The 20317-nt window shown below is 43.9% G+C and overlaps 1 protein-coding gene across 3 annotated transcripts in view; it reads right to left on the bottom strand.

Moving 5' to 3' along the window:
* The window catches only part of CLIC6 (chloride intracellular channel 6), a 36708-nt gene that overhangs the window by 5902 nt on the left and 10489 nt on the right, over positions 1 to 20317 (bottom strand). For 2 of the 3 annotated variants that reach the window (XM_037378189.1, XM_037378190.1), the window contains 4 exons: positions 3650 to 3759; positions 3084 to 3209; positions 1794 to 1900; positions 776 to 957 (listed from right to left, as the gene is read on the bottom strand). In XM_037378189.1, the coding sequence (XP_037234086.1) occupies positions 776 to 957; positions 1794 to 1900; positions 3084 to 3209; positions 3650 to 3759 (525 nt within the window). Of the gene's footprint in view, positions 1 to 775; positions 958 to 1793; positions 1901 to 3083; positions 3210 to 3649; positions 3760 to 4947; positions 5454 to 20317 lie in introns of those variants that run through there. The other variant, XM_037378191.1, reaches the window with a different exon arrangement.

Below are 20317 nucleotides of genomic sequence, written 5' to 3'. Positions count from 1 at the left end.
CAGAGTTCAGCTAGAACATCTCTGGGAGTTTTCACTTGTGGAGTTCTCAGAAAGCAATTCAATCCACTCTTCCTCTGGCAAAATAGTTGTCAAAAAGGAAACATTCTGAAGTGACCTTGTTTGTTTGAAAACCAATAAATTTCCAGCATGGCCATTTCTCTTCCAGAGCCTGGTTAGCTCCAGAGTAGCCCAGGGACAGGCTGTGACAACACCCAGACACCTCAGTTACCAGGACTGTCAGATGTGTGTGGATGCTGCACAGGCCTGCCGGGCTGGGAGCCTTGGCTGGAAGGCAGCGGGCGGTGGTTACCCTGCCAGTATTATTGGTACTAGTGGTGATATTCGGCAAAGCAAGAGTTGGATGAAAGGTGAGGAAGACAGATCTTAATTTCAGCTTTTGCTGGATTCTTGAATTGGCATGGAAAAAATAATTTAACCTTGCCGGTCCATGGTCATGAGCACTTTGTAAATGAAATGCAAATGAAAACACTTCTCAACAGCACTAGTATAGGAACCTGTTTCATACTTGCGAGAGGCCTAGAGAGTGCAGTCACAGCCCAGACATGAAATCAGATATTCTGGGCCCAGAGCCACCAATATGAGGATCTGCCTAGCTGTGCTGTAATGAAACGGCCTTGCTCATTAGCATTCAATGTCCCTCCCTACACAGCTGCTGTGTGGCCTCAGAACAGATACAGCATCCTTTGCTTTTTAGAAAAGGACTTAAGCCTCTGTGCCACCCTGCTCTTTGGGAAACCAAAAAGCAAATGCAAACCTTGATTATATGGAGCTTTGGTAGGAGGTTGCAATCCGCTAAGGTGAGCTCATCTCCATCCAGGAACTTCCGGCTGGAAACAGTGATCTCCTCAGTGCTGTAAGCATCGATTTCATCAGGCAAGGGGCTATTTAAATAGTTGTCCAGCTTCCTCAGGGCTTTAAGCAAAGATTTTTCCAAATCTAAGTTAAGACAATAAAAAGGTCATTTAAGTCTCTACCAAGGTCTCTCTGACACCAAGCAGAAAGGCAATTCCTGCATCTTGTCTCCTGGCACCAACCCAGCTTGCAAACACCTTGCCATGCCAGTTCCTGCAATTCCTTTATCCTAGGCTTATAATGTAATGCTGGGATAAGAGCTTTAAGTAGCTAAAGGGAGTTCTGAGAAAAAACAGACTGGAGCTGTGTTACCAAAAAGGGCTCCTCAGACACCTCTGTGGAGCGTGCTTTTGCAGAGTGGCCCAGCAGAGTCACTCCATCTTCACATCGACTCCTGCCTTGGGAGCCACGGAGCAAGTGCTTGCCCACAGGTAGGACAGTAAGGCTGGGAGTGATGACAGCAAACCAGTGGGATGCCACTTTGGGGTGTATGGGAAACTCTGGAAAGAGGTGAGTTAAGGCATGGTGGTAGTGAGGGTCCTGCTCTAGAAAGACTTGCCATGGGGCTAGAGTCCTCATTATTTATGGAAATGGTGTAGAAAGGCCAGATCTCAGTTCAAGTGGGCTGTGCTTTTGGCAGAGCTGTGTGGAAGGCATAGCCTTACAGGCTTGAGAGCTGAAGAAACAAGGAGGAGCTGCACCTGGTGCTCCCATGCTGACAGTAGTAGCTGTGTAAACTAACTTTGGGAATCCTCAAATAAGAGAGTGAATAGGCCAGACTTCCACAGTCTTTACGCTCTGGAAAATGACTGTTTAACCTAAGCTGTAAATGAGGTATCTCCAGCACAGTGTACTAGAATTGTACAGCTCTAATTTCCCCCAATAGCTACCAGGGCTGAAAAAAGGACTGCAGCACGTACTTTCATTAGCATCTTTTCTTGGGTTCTTTATGAATGCAGAGAATTTTGCAAACACATCATTTCCTGCAGAGTTTGACTCAGGGTGGTTCGGTGCAAGTTTGGGATACCTGAGGAGTTAAGAGAAACAAAAAGAAGTTACATGACTAGCCTTTATTTTCGTCTCCACTAACATACATGATTTACAGTGCAGCGTCACAATACGCAGCCACATAGGACTACAAATGACTTAGTAATTAATTTTAAACCATACCTAAACCATGTGGATGATTACCTTTTCCTGAGGGAGATGGGAGATGACTGTAAGGCTGCAAACACTGCCCAAACAGCCCAGCGCCTCTCCCAGGCCTCCTCCACTGGAGGTGAGGCTGTGTGGAGCATGGCTTCTGCCGTGAGAAGGAATGGAGGGAAAGTCCCTACTCACACTAGCCGCTGCTCCTCCCAGCCTCCTCACCTGGACCCCTCGTGCATCAGCAAGCTCAGAGCAGCCAGTCCAGTAGCTGCTGCTGCCAGGGGCAAATAGGAAGGGAAAAGTGGAGGGGGGGAGCTGCTTGCCCAGTTTAAGTCAGGTTCAGCTGCTTGAGAAGGGAGCACTGCCAAGGGGGCTGCTGTCCTGGGGGAGAGAAGGTGTGTGGGTGGGGGACATGATGCTGCTGATGGTGGGACAGCAGGGTTTGGGGTGAGGTGGGAATTGCTGCTGGGGCGGGGAAGGACAAGTCCAAAACTCAGACCCTGGTGTGCACCAAGATGTCCCACCTGGCCACTCAAAATGAGCCCCGCTATGTCTGCCATGTGGGAGGCTTTATCTGCCCTTTTCTTCCAACTACCTGCTCCCAGTAAGTGTAATTATTTGTATAGTGTGAAGAGGGAAACCTTGAACAAACACAAGTGGCGGAAAAGAGGTCAGGTTTCTGCAGTGGCACACAGGCTTCTTCTGCACATGCTTGCTGCAGTGGCGCGGATTTCGTGCCTTGGGAACAACTGCGGTGGCACAGCAGTGATCTCGGGGCAAAGGCAAGATCAGCAGGAGGAGTGCCACCAGCATCTCAGAGCCACCCCAGGGCCACCCCTGGCATGGTGCTGGGCTTCAGCACCATTTCACACCAGCCAGAGTTACCCATGCAAGCTCCACTGCGGTGGCCGTACCAGCCCCCGTGAGCCTCCCAACATGCAATTACAGCACGTGCAGCTCGCTGCGGGCATGACCTGCCGAAGCTGAGGGGGTTCGGTCACTGACCCCTGTTGAGGGCTGTGAGGGGCTAAAAGCAAGAGAAGCAGCCAGAAATACAGTACCGGGGCGGTGCTAGCTTTTCTTCCAAGAACTCCTCGATCTTATTGACATCAGTTTTCACTTCACCATCAAATGTCATGAAGGGGGGGTTTGTTCCTGGGGCAAGGTTCTGCAGGTCAGCAGGCTTTCTGATAAGAGGAAAGAGATGGGGTTAATCCGAACAGGAACCACATTTGAAATTTCTACACTTAATCGCAATGAACTCTTTCACCTTTAAAATGGCAGGCTGCTCTTCGTTACAAAATAAAACTTAGCCAGCTGCTTCACACTGGTGGTGTGAAAATTCGCGAACCCATATCTGAATGTGCTCTGAAATGCTTAAAAAAACCCGTAAAATCTTCTGTGATATGTTACAGAGACCTACTGAAAAACAGGTTAAAATCCCAACTGCTTCAAAGGAGTTAGTCCACTTTATACTAGTGAACCCTAAAGAGAAATCAGGCATCAGATTGTTAATGTAATGCCAAGCCATGGTGCACATTTCAAATCTATCAGAAGAGAATCACCCTCTAAAATCACCATTTTGGAAAAGTTGTTCTGAAAAGGAGAATTCTGTTTACAATCTCACCTTTTCAAATCCACGGTTGTGACATTAAATATGACACCTTTTAGCCACAGAATCATAAAGAGACGCTGAGAGAACGGGCAATTTCCAATACTTTCCCCATCACTGCCAGCCTACAATTAAAAAAAAAAAAAAAGTATACATACATCTGTGATGCTAGCAAAATTTGACAGCAGATGCAGTAGGAAAGGAGAAAACCCAGATCTGCTATGAGCACCTATAGCATATTAGTCATCTCTTCTAATACTTATTTTCCTGCAAAATTTCTTTATTATCCTCCTCCAAACATGCACACAGATATGATGAAGAATCCTGTCATTTTGGAGATGTAGTTTTTCATTAAAATGTATAATTAATATTGCCATAAGTTAGAAAATAAAACTGAAATCACAGCAGTCCTTCCAAAGGAAATAGTCTCCACCTCATTTATCAATGCGAACATTAATCTACCTAAGTCACTGCAAGATTAAAACACATTAAATCAGTTTACGATCAGAGGAAACAAAGAAAGATTACCAGCATAAGTTGAGATGTAACATCTAAAGCACTTAAGGGCATAAACAGAATATATCAAATAAGACTCTCAAACTAAGCAACGGTGAGGGCCACAGAGAAGGAGGGAAGTTCGGCAGTAGCCTTGCTCCAGCTGAACCCACGGGTCTTAGAGCTTTGCTGATCTGAGGGCTAATGAAGCAGAAGTGCCCCAGCCCCCTGGATAATCCTCCTTGTTACAGACACCAGGCTCCCACTTTTAAGACTGAACTGCGGCCGTATCCAAGTCACATAACCTCTCTTTCTGTGTGCCCCTGTAATAAAGGTCTTTCCTTTTTGGCTAAACAAATCATCAGGTGTCAGTGTAAAGCACATGACGTGCAACTCGCTGTGTGCATGGCCATAGAAGTGTTACTCCACATACCTTGCATTGCATTTTGTTAAGAGGCTTCATAACAAGGAGGTGAAGTCTTGCATAGCTGCTAAGTTTGGCTTACACAACACTGTTGGAAGAGACCAGAGGCCTAATTTTTAAGCCTTTCATACGATTCTCCTTAAGCAGTTTTAAAACTTAGATTAAACGTAAGGGCACAGAGGTAAAAAAAAAACCCAAACCAACAGATGTATAATTTACTTAGTTAATAGGTTAGTTCATTTAGGTTTCCAGACCTTATAACCAAACAACACATGTTAATGAAACCAGTCCTGCTTGCTCTTTCACCTTCCTTGACACTATCAAATGAATCTCAAATACAGTAAAAAGTCCTCCACAAACACACACTGCTGTTGGACCGCTTTACAGTGCTCACCTTCACAAAGAGCTCTATGTCTGGAAACGAGCACCTGGTCTGGAGCAGGCAGGTTTCTGCCACGGAGCTTGAGGGACGCATGAGGAGGGACGCTCCTGTGGTTTGAGAAACCGTCTTATCCTGCCTATCAACCCGGAGGATTCTGCTCTGGTAACTCCCTGCTGCTTTCTGCTTCTGGTACTGCAACAACCACTGGCTTTGTTGGCAGTGAAATCCAGAATAGCCTATTGCCTTAAACACTACCAGGGGAAGAAAAATTTTAGAAATGCTAAAACAGCTGGACTGCTGTGTTAGAAAAGTCTTGTTTTGTAGGCGGCAAAAATGAAAGCTGGTCAAGAGCTACTATTGTATTTTTCCTCCTACTCGGGGCACTGCTTTCCAGTGCTGTACAGTTTACAGCAACAAGAAGATAAAAAACTACTGTGTGTTTCACAAAAATGAGACTAGAAATGCTGCTAGCATGTGCTTAAAACAGAACTAAATACATGACACCACCATTTTGTCTCATCCTGCCTCTTATGTCAAGTGTTACCCATCCCCCAAGGAAAAAAAGGGGGCTGAAGGGTATTACTGTGACCCCTTGGTGCCAGCAATGGGCACCCCCACCCTCTGCCAGGCTGCACTGAGGGGAGAAGCAGCAGCCAGGAGACGTTGTTTCAGATGTGCCGTGTCTGGAAGAGGCAGGCAGGTACATCTAGTGATGAGTTGGCTCCTGCCAGCTCCTTTCCAGCTGCCGTTTGCTCTCTGGCAGTGGGGGTGCTGCTGCCACCGCCCCCCAGCCCACTGCCCTCGCACCAGCTGTGCTGCCCACAGCCCACTGCCTGCCTGAGATGGGTGTCAGGGAAACACCTTGGGGACAGCAGCCCAACCTGGTACCACCCTGGGCTTTGGTGTCTTAAACAGCTTATTATAGAGGAATTTCAACCATTAAAAAAAGTCTGTGACGAAATAATCTTATAGTAACTGATTGCTATGGTCTGGGAAAGGAAGAACACGTGTCCAGAACATACATTCCTGTATCTGATTTGATATTTTTATTCAGGCTTTGACAGGAAAAAATAAATTACCTCAGCAGGATTCAGGTACCATTTGGAGAATATTCCAGGTAAGCTCTGTGGTCAAGAAGAGCTATGTGATCAAGAGTGACAGCAGAGTGAATTTTTCCTGATCAATTACTATCTTCTGCTGGCCATTAAATGCTAAAACTTTGATTCCCTCTAACTTCTGCTGTGGGAGCTAAGGAAACACAGCTGTTGCTTCATTTTGTCCCCCATCACCCTGGTGACAGTACAGTTCAGGGAGCTGGACACGGAGCCCCAGCCTGCTCTTCTGAGGAAATATCCATAGGTAGAGCCAGAGACCTGGGTCAGGAGAGACCCGTGACCATGACAAACACAGGCACGAAGCAGACACTCGGTCCCAGTTTGTCCCCAACTGGAATGACATATAGGCAACCAGGAAGGTGAGGGACTGGCAGCCCTGGAGATTTACAGAAGCAACCTCCTGTCCTGTCTTGTTTCTAAGTGCAAACATTTTAACGTCCATATCTGCTTGGGAGGAAAATTCACTACAGCACTACTGTTTTTCTGTTTTGCAATGGATAAAATAGCAAACAGTGAATATCTCAGCCTTTTACCTTCATGCCTCTCAGCCTGCTAGCAACCTTTCAAAAAACATTAAAAAAAAAATTGAACACCAAGGAATTGAATAAAACAGGATTAAGCATCACTGATGACAGCAATGCTCTGCCAACTGTAACAACTGAGATGATTGTTTATTTGGTACTTTTTGACTACTTCTGTGGGCTAGTTCTAATAATGTTAAACATGCCAATGAAGTCCAAAAGGCACCTGACCTTCACGTACTGTGCTGTCTCCCGTCCCATGCTGCCTACAAGGGACATTTAATAGTGTACTGCCATCTTAACTGTGTTCTGTGCAATGCTGGTGCCATGGTCTCTAGTGAAGTGCTGCAGTGTTTGCCCAGCTTTGCTGTCTCCAGTGGTTATGGTAAGCACTGGGCTTTTACAGCAGAAACTAAATTCACAGAGACTAGCATGTTTCCCCATTTACGATGTGGCCATGACCCTTCTCACAGGCCAAGGAGGAAATCTCCTGAGCAGTTTCCTTGTGAAACTACTGCTGCACTTCATCAATATAGTTCTAGTCTAAAAGCCCATGCTATCCAGGCTGTGTGGTACATCCCAACATCTAAGACGGGGCCACGTCCCCTAGGGTTGGTGTGCCTGGACCAAGAACAACAGGCAGATCTTTGGGAGTTACTCAGTCAAAAGCCTTGGCCGCTGAGGTCCTACAGTAAGGATGGCCACAGCCATTCAGGTAAGGACAACTGGGAAGCTGATGAACCACATCAAGCTTTAGGAAGCTGAAAACCATTTAGTCCCCAAGGGCTTGAGCTCTGGGTGAGAGGTGAAGGGAGGACAAATCTCTATAGACTTGCCACAGCAGGGCTGGTGGTGGATATCTCCAGGGTTCCTTCAGTTCTGCAGAGCTGGAGGCAAATGACAGTAGCCCACGCAGTAGCACAAGCAGTGATTAAACACTTCCCTACTGTAACAGTCACCGGCAGCCTGAAGTGACTGCAAAACCTTGAGCACCAAATCTGATTCAGACCTTGACATGGCTTGAACTGGCAGCTCAAAGATGCTATAGTTTCCTACAACCTTTGCTGAAAGCCCAGAACGCTGATATTTTGGCCTTCTGCAGAAAACAGGGTGAACACAGCTAACTGAACTGCCTTCAGATACCTCAGCTTGCATATTGGATTAGAGGAGACTATTCTGTTCTCCAAACTCAGCTCATCTAGTTTGGGGAGCTACAATTCCTACTGGACATAACAGCATCAGTGACACATGCCAAAGGTGCTTGTTCAAGTTTCCAAACAAAGAGTCTGCTGTGATGACACCAGCCACTCAAAAATCACAAGCTGGGACACTGAAATAGCTTTATAGCTGTGTATCGAGCAACACAATAGCTGAAGTATGCCGTCATCATGCGATAATGTACTTTCCAACAAAGCAAGGGTGTTTTTTTTACAGAGGTGAGACTGTGTGTCAACATCTTACTTTGCAGGGACATGACGCAGCAGTCGGGGAACCAAAAAAGACCGGCCTGTCCCATATTAAAACCCCCAGGAAGATAACGCAGCTAAGGGCATTGCAGCCTGGGAGCAAAACGCGCTGCATTTTCCTCCACAGGACTGCTCGGAGATGTGTAACTTTCAGCTGTGCTTGATACATGCACAGAATTTAATTAGTCTTCCTCACAAGATTCAGGGCGAAATCTTAACTCCAGTGAAGTCAGCCGAAGTCTTTTGCTGTTGATTCAACGGAGGATTGTGTTTCCAGACTGGTTATAATCTTAATAACCAGGCAAATGCTGGTGTAATTGTAGGCAATGCTGCAAGTTGGCCTCCACCTGCGATCGGTGTGACATTCTCTAAACATCCAGATCTTGTGGGTGAAGTGGGGCAAATCCCCAAAACACAAAGTTGTTTTTGACGCTTATCTGCTGCTTAAATAGATGGCTAGCCAGTGTCTTGAGTAAGTGGCATTTACGTTTTAATTGTGATTGGTCAGGAGGTCAATGTGCTTTTTCTAGTAATACTAGGATTTAATGAATTCATTAATCAAACAATTAAGACAGCCATAGCTGCAGAGGAGAAGAATGTCTGGCCGTGCAGAGACACTTCCATTCAGAGCCTTCAGAGCCCTGGGCAGCGATCGTATATTGTGACAGTATCAACCTATGACAGCTCTCCATAATCATGTGCCAATACTTAATGGGATTATTAGCCTACACTCTATTTTCATTCATTTTCCACTGTTCCACACTCTCTTTAGTCTTTTTTTATTGTTGTTGTTGTTGTTCTGGGTCTTACTCAAAGAGACTGGGAAAGGGAAAAGACCTCCACACCCTTCTTTCCACTGCTGCTTAAGCTCACAGGCAGGAGCACCACCATGCCTTAGGATAATTTCACAAGGCAGGGAGACCTTCTGCACAAGGTATTAAAGAAGGTCTCACAAGAACTATATTCAGTTTCTGGAGCTGCTGCTGCCACCTTGATTCAGTAGCTCTGCTTTTCTGAGTGGCCTTGAAGAGGTCACTTGCCTCCACACCCTCATCCATAGCAAAAGGATAATGACAGTGACTTTACCCGGGGGCCACACACCATATGCCATTCTTAAGCCAGTAGTTAGGGTCCTCCCTGAGCTGGAGTTGCTTTGCCCCTGGAGCTGTTGTAAGAATTTGTTTCGTACTGTTTCTGTCCAAACATCTCAGGAACCAGGTTTTTGAAGGTTCTTCTGCTGACCTCAAATGTCCTGTGCCTTCAAAATCACGATGAGTAGAATTTGTTTTTCCTGGACTTTTTGTTTTCTTTTGAAGGTTAGGCACAGAAGAATCATTTCAAAAGGAGCAGAGAAGGCTTTTTATTTGTTTTCATATAATTATATAATCCCTTTGAAGCTACAATAAAAAAGAGAACAAGGAGCATAACTTTTTTTTTTTCCCCAAAAAAGCTGAACTCCAGTTCCATTTCTTTCTTTGACACAAGGGAGCTAAGTTACCTCCTTTCCCATATTTATGCTGGCGTAAGAGGCAGGTTTATCCAGCAAGTGGAGCAGAACCACTGCCTAGTGGGAGACAATGAACCGTCCAGCTGGGACCAACATCATGGATCTGCCCTTGCCTGTTCTGCTGAGCTAGCTGTCTCAGCCTGAACTGGGACTTTCCTCCAAGTTTCCATATTCGATCCTCAGCTACTAGGCAGTTTTTGTGTGCTCTTCATTCTCACACCACACCAACAACTCCCCTCTCCTATTTTACAACCCATTTGATCTCCTGTCAAAGAATAGGAACCACAGCAACTGTCTCAAAGCTACTGCCTGAAAAACTACAAGGAGTTCACAAGCTTGGGCTGCCTGTGGGCAGTAACTTTAAGTCTGGGTGCGACTTTCAAGACCAACAGCTATATTGCTTTAATTCCTTCTAGAGACTCATTTGTTCTGCACTGGCATGGATTAACTGAGCTCACTGCATTCCTAGCATCGACTCTTGCCCTCAACCAAGACCTGTAATGCCAGCCTGATGGCAGCAGCTGCTCTGAGTAGCTACTGCTGGCTCTGGACATGTAGTAGCAATGCAAGAAAGGGCCCTGTGGCAGACAGCTCTGTGTCCTGCCCTACGGCACTGCTGGGACTAGCCATTGAACTTGGCTGCACAATGGCCAAGGAGAAAGGGGAGGGGAGCTCCCAGTGCCTCCCCTCTCCTCCTCACCCCTGAGATGAAATCCCACTGCCCTCTGGTTTACCTTGAAGTGTCCAAGCCATTTTTTTAAGATAACAGGCAGGCAGACAGAGGGAAGTAGTGTGACAGCATTCCCATACTCCCACCAGCGCAAAGACCTCCTTCGGCCTTGGCAATCAGTTCTGAGAAGCATGTGGATTTGACTGTAGCTACACTCAAAAATGTCTATTTTCTAGACATAACTATGTTCTGTTAGTGTGCTATGACAGATACATTGTTTTAATTAAAAAACAACAACAAGCATCTCCTCTTTGAGGATACAAAATATGTTTTGAAATCTTGATGCCTGCTACAGTATTCATGCAGATTCCTGTAACACTGAAAAACCCTAAAATTGGCAATATTACTTCTGTCATGATTACAATAAAAATATAGTTACAAGTCATTCTGGTTCACTGAAGGCAACTATAATGCATTTAGTAACATACGAAGTTCTGTGCTAGGCACAGAAGCACCACAGGCATGTCATTTGGGTCAGCTCACGTTCAAACTTATGCTTTTTGCGAGGAGGAGACAGATTACCTGGAATTTTCTGTATCTAAACATTGTGTTCATTTTATGGCCTAAAGGGTAGTGCACGAACACCCAAGCACTGAATTTTAGAGAACTCTTTTGATGCCACCTACTGGACTTAAAATGGAAATCTTGACTTCTGCTGTTGGCTCCATGCGCAGTGGCAGCCTCAGAGGTTGGCACATACCAAGAGAGGTTCTGCCTTGGAGCCACCTCTGCAGCAAGACGCCTTGCTTTTTGCTAATGGCACTCTTGAGAGTACTTGAGATGCTAAAATTGTACTTCCAGGCTAAGTTTTAAGATAAAGCATCTGTAATTTAAAACACGTTTTAATGGAAAAATAAAAATTTTGCCACTTATTTTTCCAATCTTCTAAACAGTCATGTAGCTCTGTCTACCCGCTAATATCCAACCCTTAAAACAGATGCTTCCAGCTGCTGTCTAATTTCTCAGCCAAATAACAGAAATATTAATTTTTAAAATGTTTCTGGTGGTTGTGATTCCTGCACATAAATTGTATTTTTGGTACTTGCCAGGGTAGACTCTTGCTGTGTGTGTCATCCACAATAGTTAAGTTCAATGAGAAAGCTGTGTTAAGACTCTCCTTCAAGTAAAAAAAAAATGATTTCCCCTTACCTTTCACTCTTTAAGAGAAAAATAAGCACCTTGGTATTGAAAGTGTGACATAAGGATTTTTGTTATAAAAGAAAATTTGTTTTATTTTATATTAAGAAGTATTAGTAACATCTACCTTTTATTTTGTACAGTATTACAGGGTTCAGAAAACACCAAACATACTTAAAGGATTACAACTTTGAACAACCAAGTTCAGTAACACACTTTTCATCCTAAACCCTAATTAAGCTTTCAGGTTAAGGAGACAACAGTAAATGTAACTAGAAACACTCTGCTAAAAATAGCTTCTTTCTCCTTTTAAGGTGCTAAGACAAAAAAGCACACAGGGAAAGAAAGGAGCAAGTACACTAAAATGTTTCCTCTAAAGAATGAAGGGGTGGTTTGACTTTCACCATCCTCTCCTATGATGTCACTTGCAAGTCCCCTTTTTCCCGCTGAAGCTGGAATTCTGCCCCTGCTGACTCAAATGCAAATGGAGACAAACCCTGAGAGCTCTCCTTCCAATGCAAACAGTTTCTAGTAGTTGAGTAGCTGAGTCTTCAAACAGAAGAGTGTCCATGTTGAACTCCCGCCCTCTAGGAAGCATGGCCCTTTTCCACCTGAGCAGGAATGATCCTCTTCTCTACACACCACCCCCTACCTAAGAAGGACCAAGTTAGGGCTGCAAAGACTGCCACAAGTGCAGCCTCCAGCTACATCATAGACAAGTTCTTATTTTATATACCCCTCCTCAAGCAGGTGTTTGAGTGGTTCAAGGTACGGTCTCAGTTGTGAGACCACACAATGCAAGACTGAAAGGATCCCCATGACCACCCAACCAAAGGAGACCATGCCAATGTAAGATCTATTGCAACACAGGGCATGAAAAATTAGTAATCTGGATAGTCACCCAAAAAATGGACCCACAGGCCTCTGGTTGTCTTCCACTCTCTCCCACCTCTCGATCAAGTCACAATCAGTCAATGGATTTAGGCATGCCTGTAACTTTTAAACAAGTAAGCTGGCTCACCAACTGCAAATGGAAAGATGTGTCCATTAAGTTTTGTATCTACTAAATGCCCTCTTGAATGACAACCTGAAATTCAGCCAATTATGGTAGCTCAAGTGGATTTAATTTTGTTGTCAGAAGAAAGCACGCTTTCATTATAAGTCCTGTGCACTCAGTAAGGGAAGTGCAATGACAAAGTAGAGCACCACTTGACTTTACACCTTAATGATCCAGTCTGCAAACTGAGGCACTTTGAGAAGAGGGCATAATAAAAATGGTAAGGTGCCCAGATTAGCAAGCTGCATAAAACCTGAATACGGGTGCAGGCAGAACTGCAGGAAGGAAACTTGGAGGAGGAATTCACAACTCAATTTGTGTGCCCTTGGTTTAACTGTGGTGTGCTACTACCCCAGAGGGAAGAGCCTGGTTTTGTTACAGAAACATGAAGCCCTCTCCATCCACGCCAATGGATGCCATGTGCTACAGGGAGAGGCAGCTCTGAACAGAGCAGAATGTGATGTACCAAAAAGCACGTCTTCTAGAGCACCAGGGCAGCTGGAAGTGATTTGGTATGCTGGCTTTCCTGTTATTTTACTCCCCCTCTAAAAAAATAAAAATGCACACTGGCCCAGGAGGGAGCCTTGGAGGTCCTGTCTGGCATTTCAGTAAAACACAAGGACAAGTTTCAGTCAAAGATGCTGGAGAATTATCTAATGATAACAACCAGACCTGCAAATTGAGCCTGCAACCCAGGAGGCAGGAACAGTGGCAGCACCACCAGGGCTTTTTGGAACAGATTGAATACCCCACAAACTGATAACCCTGAGTTCTGGGACAATGGAAGAGTGGTAAAAATGGATACAAACTGTTACGTTTCACACAGAAGCTGGAAGCCACCTTGCATAGAGTCAGCCAGAAAAAACATGTCTCTGGTTAATAGAGACAGATATATGTATACACGGAGAGAGAGACATACTCCTTGAGGATCCACGATCTTGCTAGTCTCACTCACCCACTCACTTGGGATGACATGCTCTCTGGTAGCCCTGCTTTCTCCCAGTACAGCACTAAACAGCCCTGTAGAGTTGAGGCATCTAATTTAGGGGAGCTGAATCCCACCCTTGGAGACTACTTACCAGCTAGAGATAACTGCAGAAAAAAACCAGACTGGAGTGCATTATTCCCAGCGTGTCTGACCCAACTGCCTGAGGGAGTTGTAGGGAAAAGGTGATGTTTTAGGTTACAACAAAGCCGGCACTTCCATGGAGGCAGGGCTGTGTTCAAGCCACAGCACAAGACACTGTACATGGTCCTGAAGAGTTCTCTGCAAAAATCTGATCCTCCGCCTTCATGAAAGATGAAATCAAACTCAGTCAAGTGCTATTAACATGACAATGAAAATGAGGAACATATTTTACAACAGAGGGCAGGAAAATCTATTCTTATTTAAATTTGGAAAGCAAAGACTGAGCAAAGATTCAGTGCAAATAAAATTTTTCCCCTGATAGTTGGGGGTGATGCTGAAACAAAAACAAATGGGTGCAAACTGGCCGTGAATATTTCTAGATGACAGCTGGAGGGGTTCCTACTGACCACCACACCACAAGGTTTTGAACCATGTTTCCAGCAGGATTAGCAGATGTAGCAATACATACGTGCATATGTGACAGCACAAAAGGAAAAAAAAAATGTTTCAAGATGAGATTTGATCCTTTTCAGACAATGTGTGTAGCAAAATCTGGGGCAACAATGGAAGGGAAAGGTACTGCTCGGTAAACAGCAGCAGCTATCCCAAACAGAGTTTACACTAAAATAATTGAATGATCCCTTGGAAAAGGCAATAGATTATGTATATGGTATCTCTGACAGCAAGCTCCAGCCAGACACCAGAAAGGGTAGGATGCTGCTGGCAATGAAGAGAGTCCATATGTTAAGATTAGCCAGACAGCAAAAAGTAAATGGTGGCAGTGGTTATCCTCTTTTGAGGAAGAACAGGAGAGCAGTTAGCAGAAAATGGCATTTTATTTAAAGTGGCTTGAGCAATTCACTGCAAATCTAACTGCTGACACTTTATGTTTGATGGATACTTAAAACTAGGGATGGACACATGCTACTATGGGCCAGCATTCATCCACTGGTCAGGTACAACTGCCCAACTTATAGAATACAAGGAGCAACGCATGGATCCTGGGGATGGCAACTGAAAAAGCACTCTCCTCAGCCCAGCAGCCTCACACAGCACTGGCAAAAGGCAACAGAGGCTGAGCTGCAATGGGACACAAGTCTTGAGGCAGGTACAGGATCCAAATGCAACCCAGGATGGCTACAGCAGCAGCAGCATCCTCTCGGACAGTGAGGACATCCAAGCAGCTCAGGCCTAACCCAGTACAGGAGGTATCTCCGCCACCACCTGGCCTGATAGCGGATAATCAAAAGAAGGTACAGGCGTAATGGTACCAGAATGCCATCTAGCAGAACAACGGCAGCAATGGACAGGGCAAAAGTCTCCTACCTGTAAAAGCAATACCATCAAAGGGTGAGATGTTGATTCAAAGATGAGGATACTTGGAAGATTACAAGCCACCAAAAGATTGGTGATGAGGAGTGGTAACTTTCAGACAGGTCTAAGTTGCTAATTGCCTGGGCCAGACACCAGGAGGCTGCTCTGGTGCTTGGGGGTGGCTGCTGCTGGGGCACAGCATGCAGAGTCAATCCTCTTGACTAAAAGCCAGACCAACTGCTGAAACCCCCCAGCAGTTGTTGGTACCCATCAGATGTTAACACCCATCCATCCACAAAACTGGCTACACAGACGATATCTTAGGGTGTCGAGCTCCAGGGCACAGAGCAGCTGCCGTATCGATGCAAATATAGATGTATGGAAAAGGCGTGCCTAGGATCCTCAGGCAGGAGGATTTCTTAGCCCAGCTCTCTTTTTTTCCTCACAGAGACAGGGAAATGTAGACCTTTCTAGTAGCATCTAGGCACTAAAAAGTAAGTAGTGTACACATACAGAATGAGAAGACTGCTCCTAACCTAAACAACCCACAGAAAACATATATGTAGGCCATTAGCGGGGATGTGGGAACGCCAAAGGATTTTTGGAAGTCTTTTTATAAAAAGCTGCTTTTAGCTAGGCCAAAGTTAGGCCAAAAAGAGATGCCAAGGGAAGGAGAATTAAGGGAAATGAGTGTAGGTGCAAGGCAGTGAAAGGAATTAACTTCTCACCTGCACAGTTTCAACTGACCACAGAACACCATTAAACTGGTTTTTGTGTGACCACGGATTATAAAAAGTAGGCTAAAGGTTGAGTCTACCTGCGAACAGGATGACAATTTAGGGCTCTTCTAGCACTGAATGTGGGTTCAGGCTGAGCTCCTACCTGCAGAAATAATGAAGCCCTTGCTACCTCACATTTTAATATCTGAAGCTTGGGCAAGATTTAGGTCTCCTGACCCGGCCACCTATTAGCATTTCATAACATCTTCTAACAATTTCATTATTAAGGCTTTTCTCATTCTGTTAGGTTTCTGAAATGATACTATACTTTCTTTCATGCAGTCTTTGCATTAACTTACTATGATTACTTTGTTTCATTTCATTCACATATAATTCATATACTCAGTAAGGATCTTCGCTAGAAATGGTTCTTTGAATGCTCTTAGTCCTCAGTTCATGTTGAGGGATTAATAGTGTGTTGGAGTTTCTTTATGGGATATTTCCCTTGACCCTGTTTTTATGTAGTGAGCAGTGGCCACAGCTTAAAGGGGTTATATACATCTGGAAATTCTAATCCTCTCTAGATGACAGAAAGGAAAAGTAGTCTGAAGCTGTAATTTCCTCCGGTTTCAGGTCTCTCCCTCCCCTACATGCCAGCAGCCATTTCAGAGGAGAGAAAGCCTCCTTTATTCTAACTTTCACCGTATTATTTACTTACTCATGGTCTGCTGGGTAAGTAATTATTGCTGAAATTAATTACTTAGTAAGTAATTAAATGCTTTTGATGCATAGGAAGAAGTTTTCCTTCATTAAGAAGCAACTTTGTGGTAATAAACTTTTTACCTTTGTTCAGTTACTTTATAAATAATGAAAAACAAAAGGCCCAAGCTCACTCCTGTTACTTAGATGAAATACCCACTTACTTTTGATTTCAGTATCACAGTCTGCCCAGTACTTCTACCAAGCAGTGGGTCTGCCTGCACCCTGCCCTTCCAGTTCTGGCAAAGATTATAAATAAATGAACCATTAAATGATAATTCTGTAAAGCGAACAAAACACAAGAGAGCGCAGGTGAAAATTAGTGTGTGATGTCTTGTAACACACAGTGGCTGTGGTTTTACTTATATTCACTCCTATATACATTAAAGAGATTAAAGATTACACTTCTATGTGTATGCAGTCTTGTAAGAGTAAACCAGCTCTGCGATGTTACACACACTGCTGTTGCTGGCCTTGGGTCAGGTCCTTCACATTGTCACAGGTATTTTCAACTACAGCTGTGGCTCTCTACTGGGCAGTTAAAGGCAGTCAGTAGGTGCTTTTTAAAAAAATACCCTAAAATCAAATGAAATCACAAAGGAAAAGTGAAAATTACAGGTTTATTTTCTCAGATATCTTACAGCTATTTATACCAGGTCTTCAAATAAAGCTACAGTATTTAGCATAACCTGGGACCATGCTGAGCCTGGCTTCAGAGCAAAACCACTGGTAGCTCCTCATGATGGGATGGCAACTAATTAAACCTAGAGGATGCCTGCATCTAGCTGCCTGCCATCCACAGCATAATAAGTATGTGGTAATAATGCAAAAGCAATCAGCGACCAGGAATGCACTGCTTCGCGAGCTCACCAATAATTTGCTTAAATAATCAATCAATACTTTGAGTAACAAGGCCTGGCTATCCCAAGCTGAGCTGTCTGAAGGAGGCTCCTTACACAAGCAGATCCTCTCACACAGCACTGCAGGGAGAGGGAAAGGGAAATTGTATGCACCTGTGGCAACACCAGCATTTGGGGGGCATCAGAAAGAGGTTTCCCTGGGGCTGCTTCAGCTGCAAGGGGAGATCTTTGTCTCACACTCCAGCCGCAGGGATGCCCACCTGGGAAGTAGCCTGCGGTGCTTCCCGTGCCCCATCTCCTGCAGCCAGGCACCAAGGGATGGGGGGCAGCAAGCCCTGGTAGACAGCTGGGCAAAATTCAGCATTTTCCCAGGTTTCCATCTCCAGGTTGAAGTGTGGCAATCATGCACAGCCTTTTCTTCGTACATCCTAAACACTTTAAGGCAAAGTAAATGTCCTTTCTGCTGTATTTTTAGATGCCTAGCCACCAGCAACAATACATGAATATAGTAACCCTTTGTGGCACGTCACCTTTTTCCTTAAACAGCTTGGAAGATTATGTCAACAAATAGTACTTTATCCCATCATAATTATCAATGCATTATTATTTATATCTCTCTTATTTTACAGCGCTTACTCTAGATGACAGTGACAAGCAAGCTTCCAGGAACTGTGCATGGTAAGGAGAACAGAGGCAAGGCAAGGAAAATTAAATGTAAACATGAATAGGAAAATTAACTTGTGTCTAGCAAAAAAACTTTAGCTACAATTTAGCAGGGTTTAAATTAATTTTGCTCAATTTAGGAATATCATTCTCATACACAAGGTATTGTTATATTGCATGAATTATACTTGTTTTGCATCTCACTCAAAATAGCATTACTGTCAGCCACTTTTTGTTTACTTTTTTAGTACACAATGATAATGAATTATACGTGTATTACACACAGTGAATGAGACTTTTCAAAGCAATGTAAGTACTCAGGGCCATTCCTCCAAAACTAAAACCATTTTATTTTAATGGGAGATGTGACAAAATCTCCATTGCTTGTAAAAAATAAATAAAGTGGTTTATTCAGAAGAGGTTTCAAGCAAAGGCGAAGGGGAATGGCTGCAGAGGTGCCCCTGCTCCACTCCCCCTGAAGTGAGGAGAGGGAATGCCATCATCTAGTTAAACATGGCAGAAATATGCCGGCTAATTAATAAAAATACACAGCTCTAATCCTTATCCATTCTTTAATTTTAAGATTCAAGATTATTTTCAAAAACTTGCCAGAAGTCTGAGAAAACCAAGAGCCTTTTAACTGAACACAGGTGAAAACAGAGGCTGGAAAATGCTGCCCAGTTACAGATCACTGGCTTTAATCTTACACCAACTAATTCAAAAACCAAATTTCCTTCTGCTGTGAATTCTGCCTCCAGAGTTCGTGCTGTCTGTGTTTGTGTTAATGGGAACATTACCAGGTCACAAGTGCACAAGCAGCAAAGCAAATGCTATTAGCTATTTATCCTGTTACAAGAATTATGTTTAAATACCTCAATGCTATTTCTAATCCGTATTTAATAACATGGCAAGATGCCAGCTGAACATTCTACGTGGAGACAAAAATCTTATATCCTTTTTAAATTCTTACAGGGAATTACTTCAACAAAAGAGCATTATATTCTCGAACACATTATAGGCCTGGGAAAAACAGATTAACTGGTATTTCAATGACACATCCTGTTTTACACTTCACCATATGATACTTAACTTGCAACACACAGCCGTGCTGTTTTAACTTAAATACAAAACCTACATGCATATATAAAATACCTGATTTGTGCTGTAACTGAATAAGTAAATAAATAAGAAATACCCAATAGATAAGGTATTTTATGCAGCTTCAGGGAGTAGGTCACTGAAGGCTTAAGAAAATAATTTGCCAATGATATTCTAAATGCTGATATTTAAATCAAGAGGTGAAAGTGAAAGATTATGAGTGTGTGTTTTTTCGCCCTCCAACAGTATGTGATATTTTGGTCCATATGGAAAATAATTCAAATTATTAGGTAAAATAGCGCATAAAAACCCTGTCAGCTCCAGTGGCAACTGGCAAAGATGTGGCCTGAGAGAGCAGTTAAAAACTGGACACAAGTACCAGCAAAAAACCGTCAGATTGACGGAGAGGGGGCTGAAGTCTATTCATTCCCTTCCCAAGGCAAATTCAAATTCAAGGCTGTTCTTCATCCTGCCCTCCCTACCACCTCACTTCCATTTACAGGCTTTGGGAAACTATGAGAAACATAGTATTGCTAATTAAAATACAATTTTTAAATAAAGCTATACCACACAAATCATACTGCAAACCAATCAGCTATAACATTGATATTTGTCAAAACAAGGACTGTCCCTGTTGTCTCATCCCCCTGGGGAGCCCCCAGCTCCTAGGGGTGCTCCGGGCAAAAAGGAGGCTGATGGTTTTGCTGAGGGGTTGGTAGTGTGTTCGTTTTTGCAGGCAGTATGGACCCCAAAATTTTTAAGTCTTTAGGGTACATCTGGATCCTATTCCAAGTTTCATCTGCCACCATTATGGAAAGAAATTTGATTTTTTTTACAAAACACTCAGGTTCTGTAATAGTTTTCAAAAATAATTTCAAAAGTGACTGCCAGGTAAATCTCAATGATTCTCCAAGACACAAATGAGAATTTTTCTGAAATTTGAGTAAATGTTTAACTTCTCTGTAACTACCCCATTTGAATAACCTGGGAAAGGGCATGCATTTGTGATGGGCATGCATCTGTGACTCCAGTCCTACTATAGTTTACTTTGTTCTGTAACAATTACATTTCTAGTTTATTTGGATATGCATGTATGTGCTAAAATTTCAGCATATGAAGCAGAAAAAAACAAGATGGGAAATACCACCTTTGCACCTCCACCAGTCTGCAAGGCTTCACAATAACCATCTCCCTGCCCATGGCACGTCCCTCAGCCGGCCAGTGCGCCAGCCCCAGGCTCTTCGCAGGGAGGACCCCCAACGGCAGTGTTGGTGGCAGGCTGTGCAAGCTGCCACTGTTTGTTTTGA

This window comes from Falco rusticolus, chromosome 2 (assembly GCF_015220075.1).
Source record: "Falco rusticolus isolate bFalRus1 chromosome 2, bFalRus1.pri, whole genome shotgun sequence".
In the NCBI taxonomy this organism is placed as follows: domain Eukaryota; kingdom Metazoa; phylum Chordata; class Aves; order Falconiformes; family Falconidae; genus Falco; species Falco rusticolus.
The sequence above is the reverse complement of the archived record's forward strand: the minus strand, read 5'-3'. Positions and strand labels throughout refer to the sequence as shown.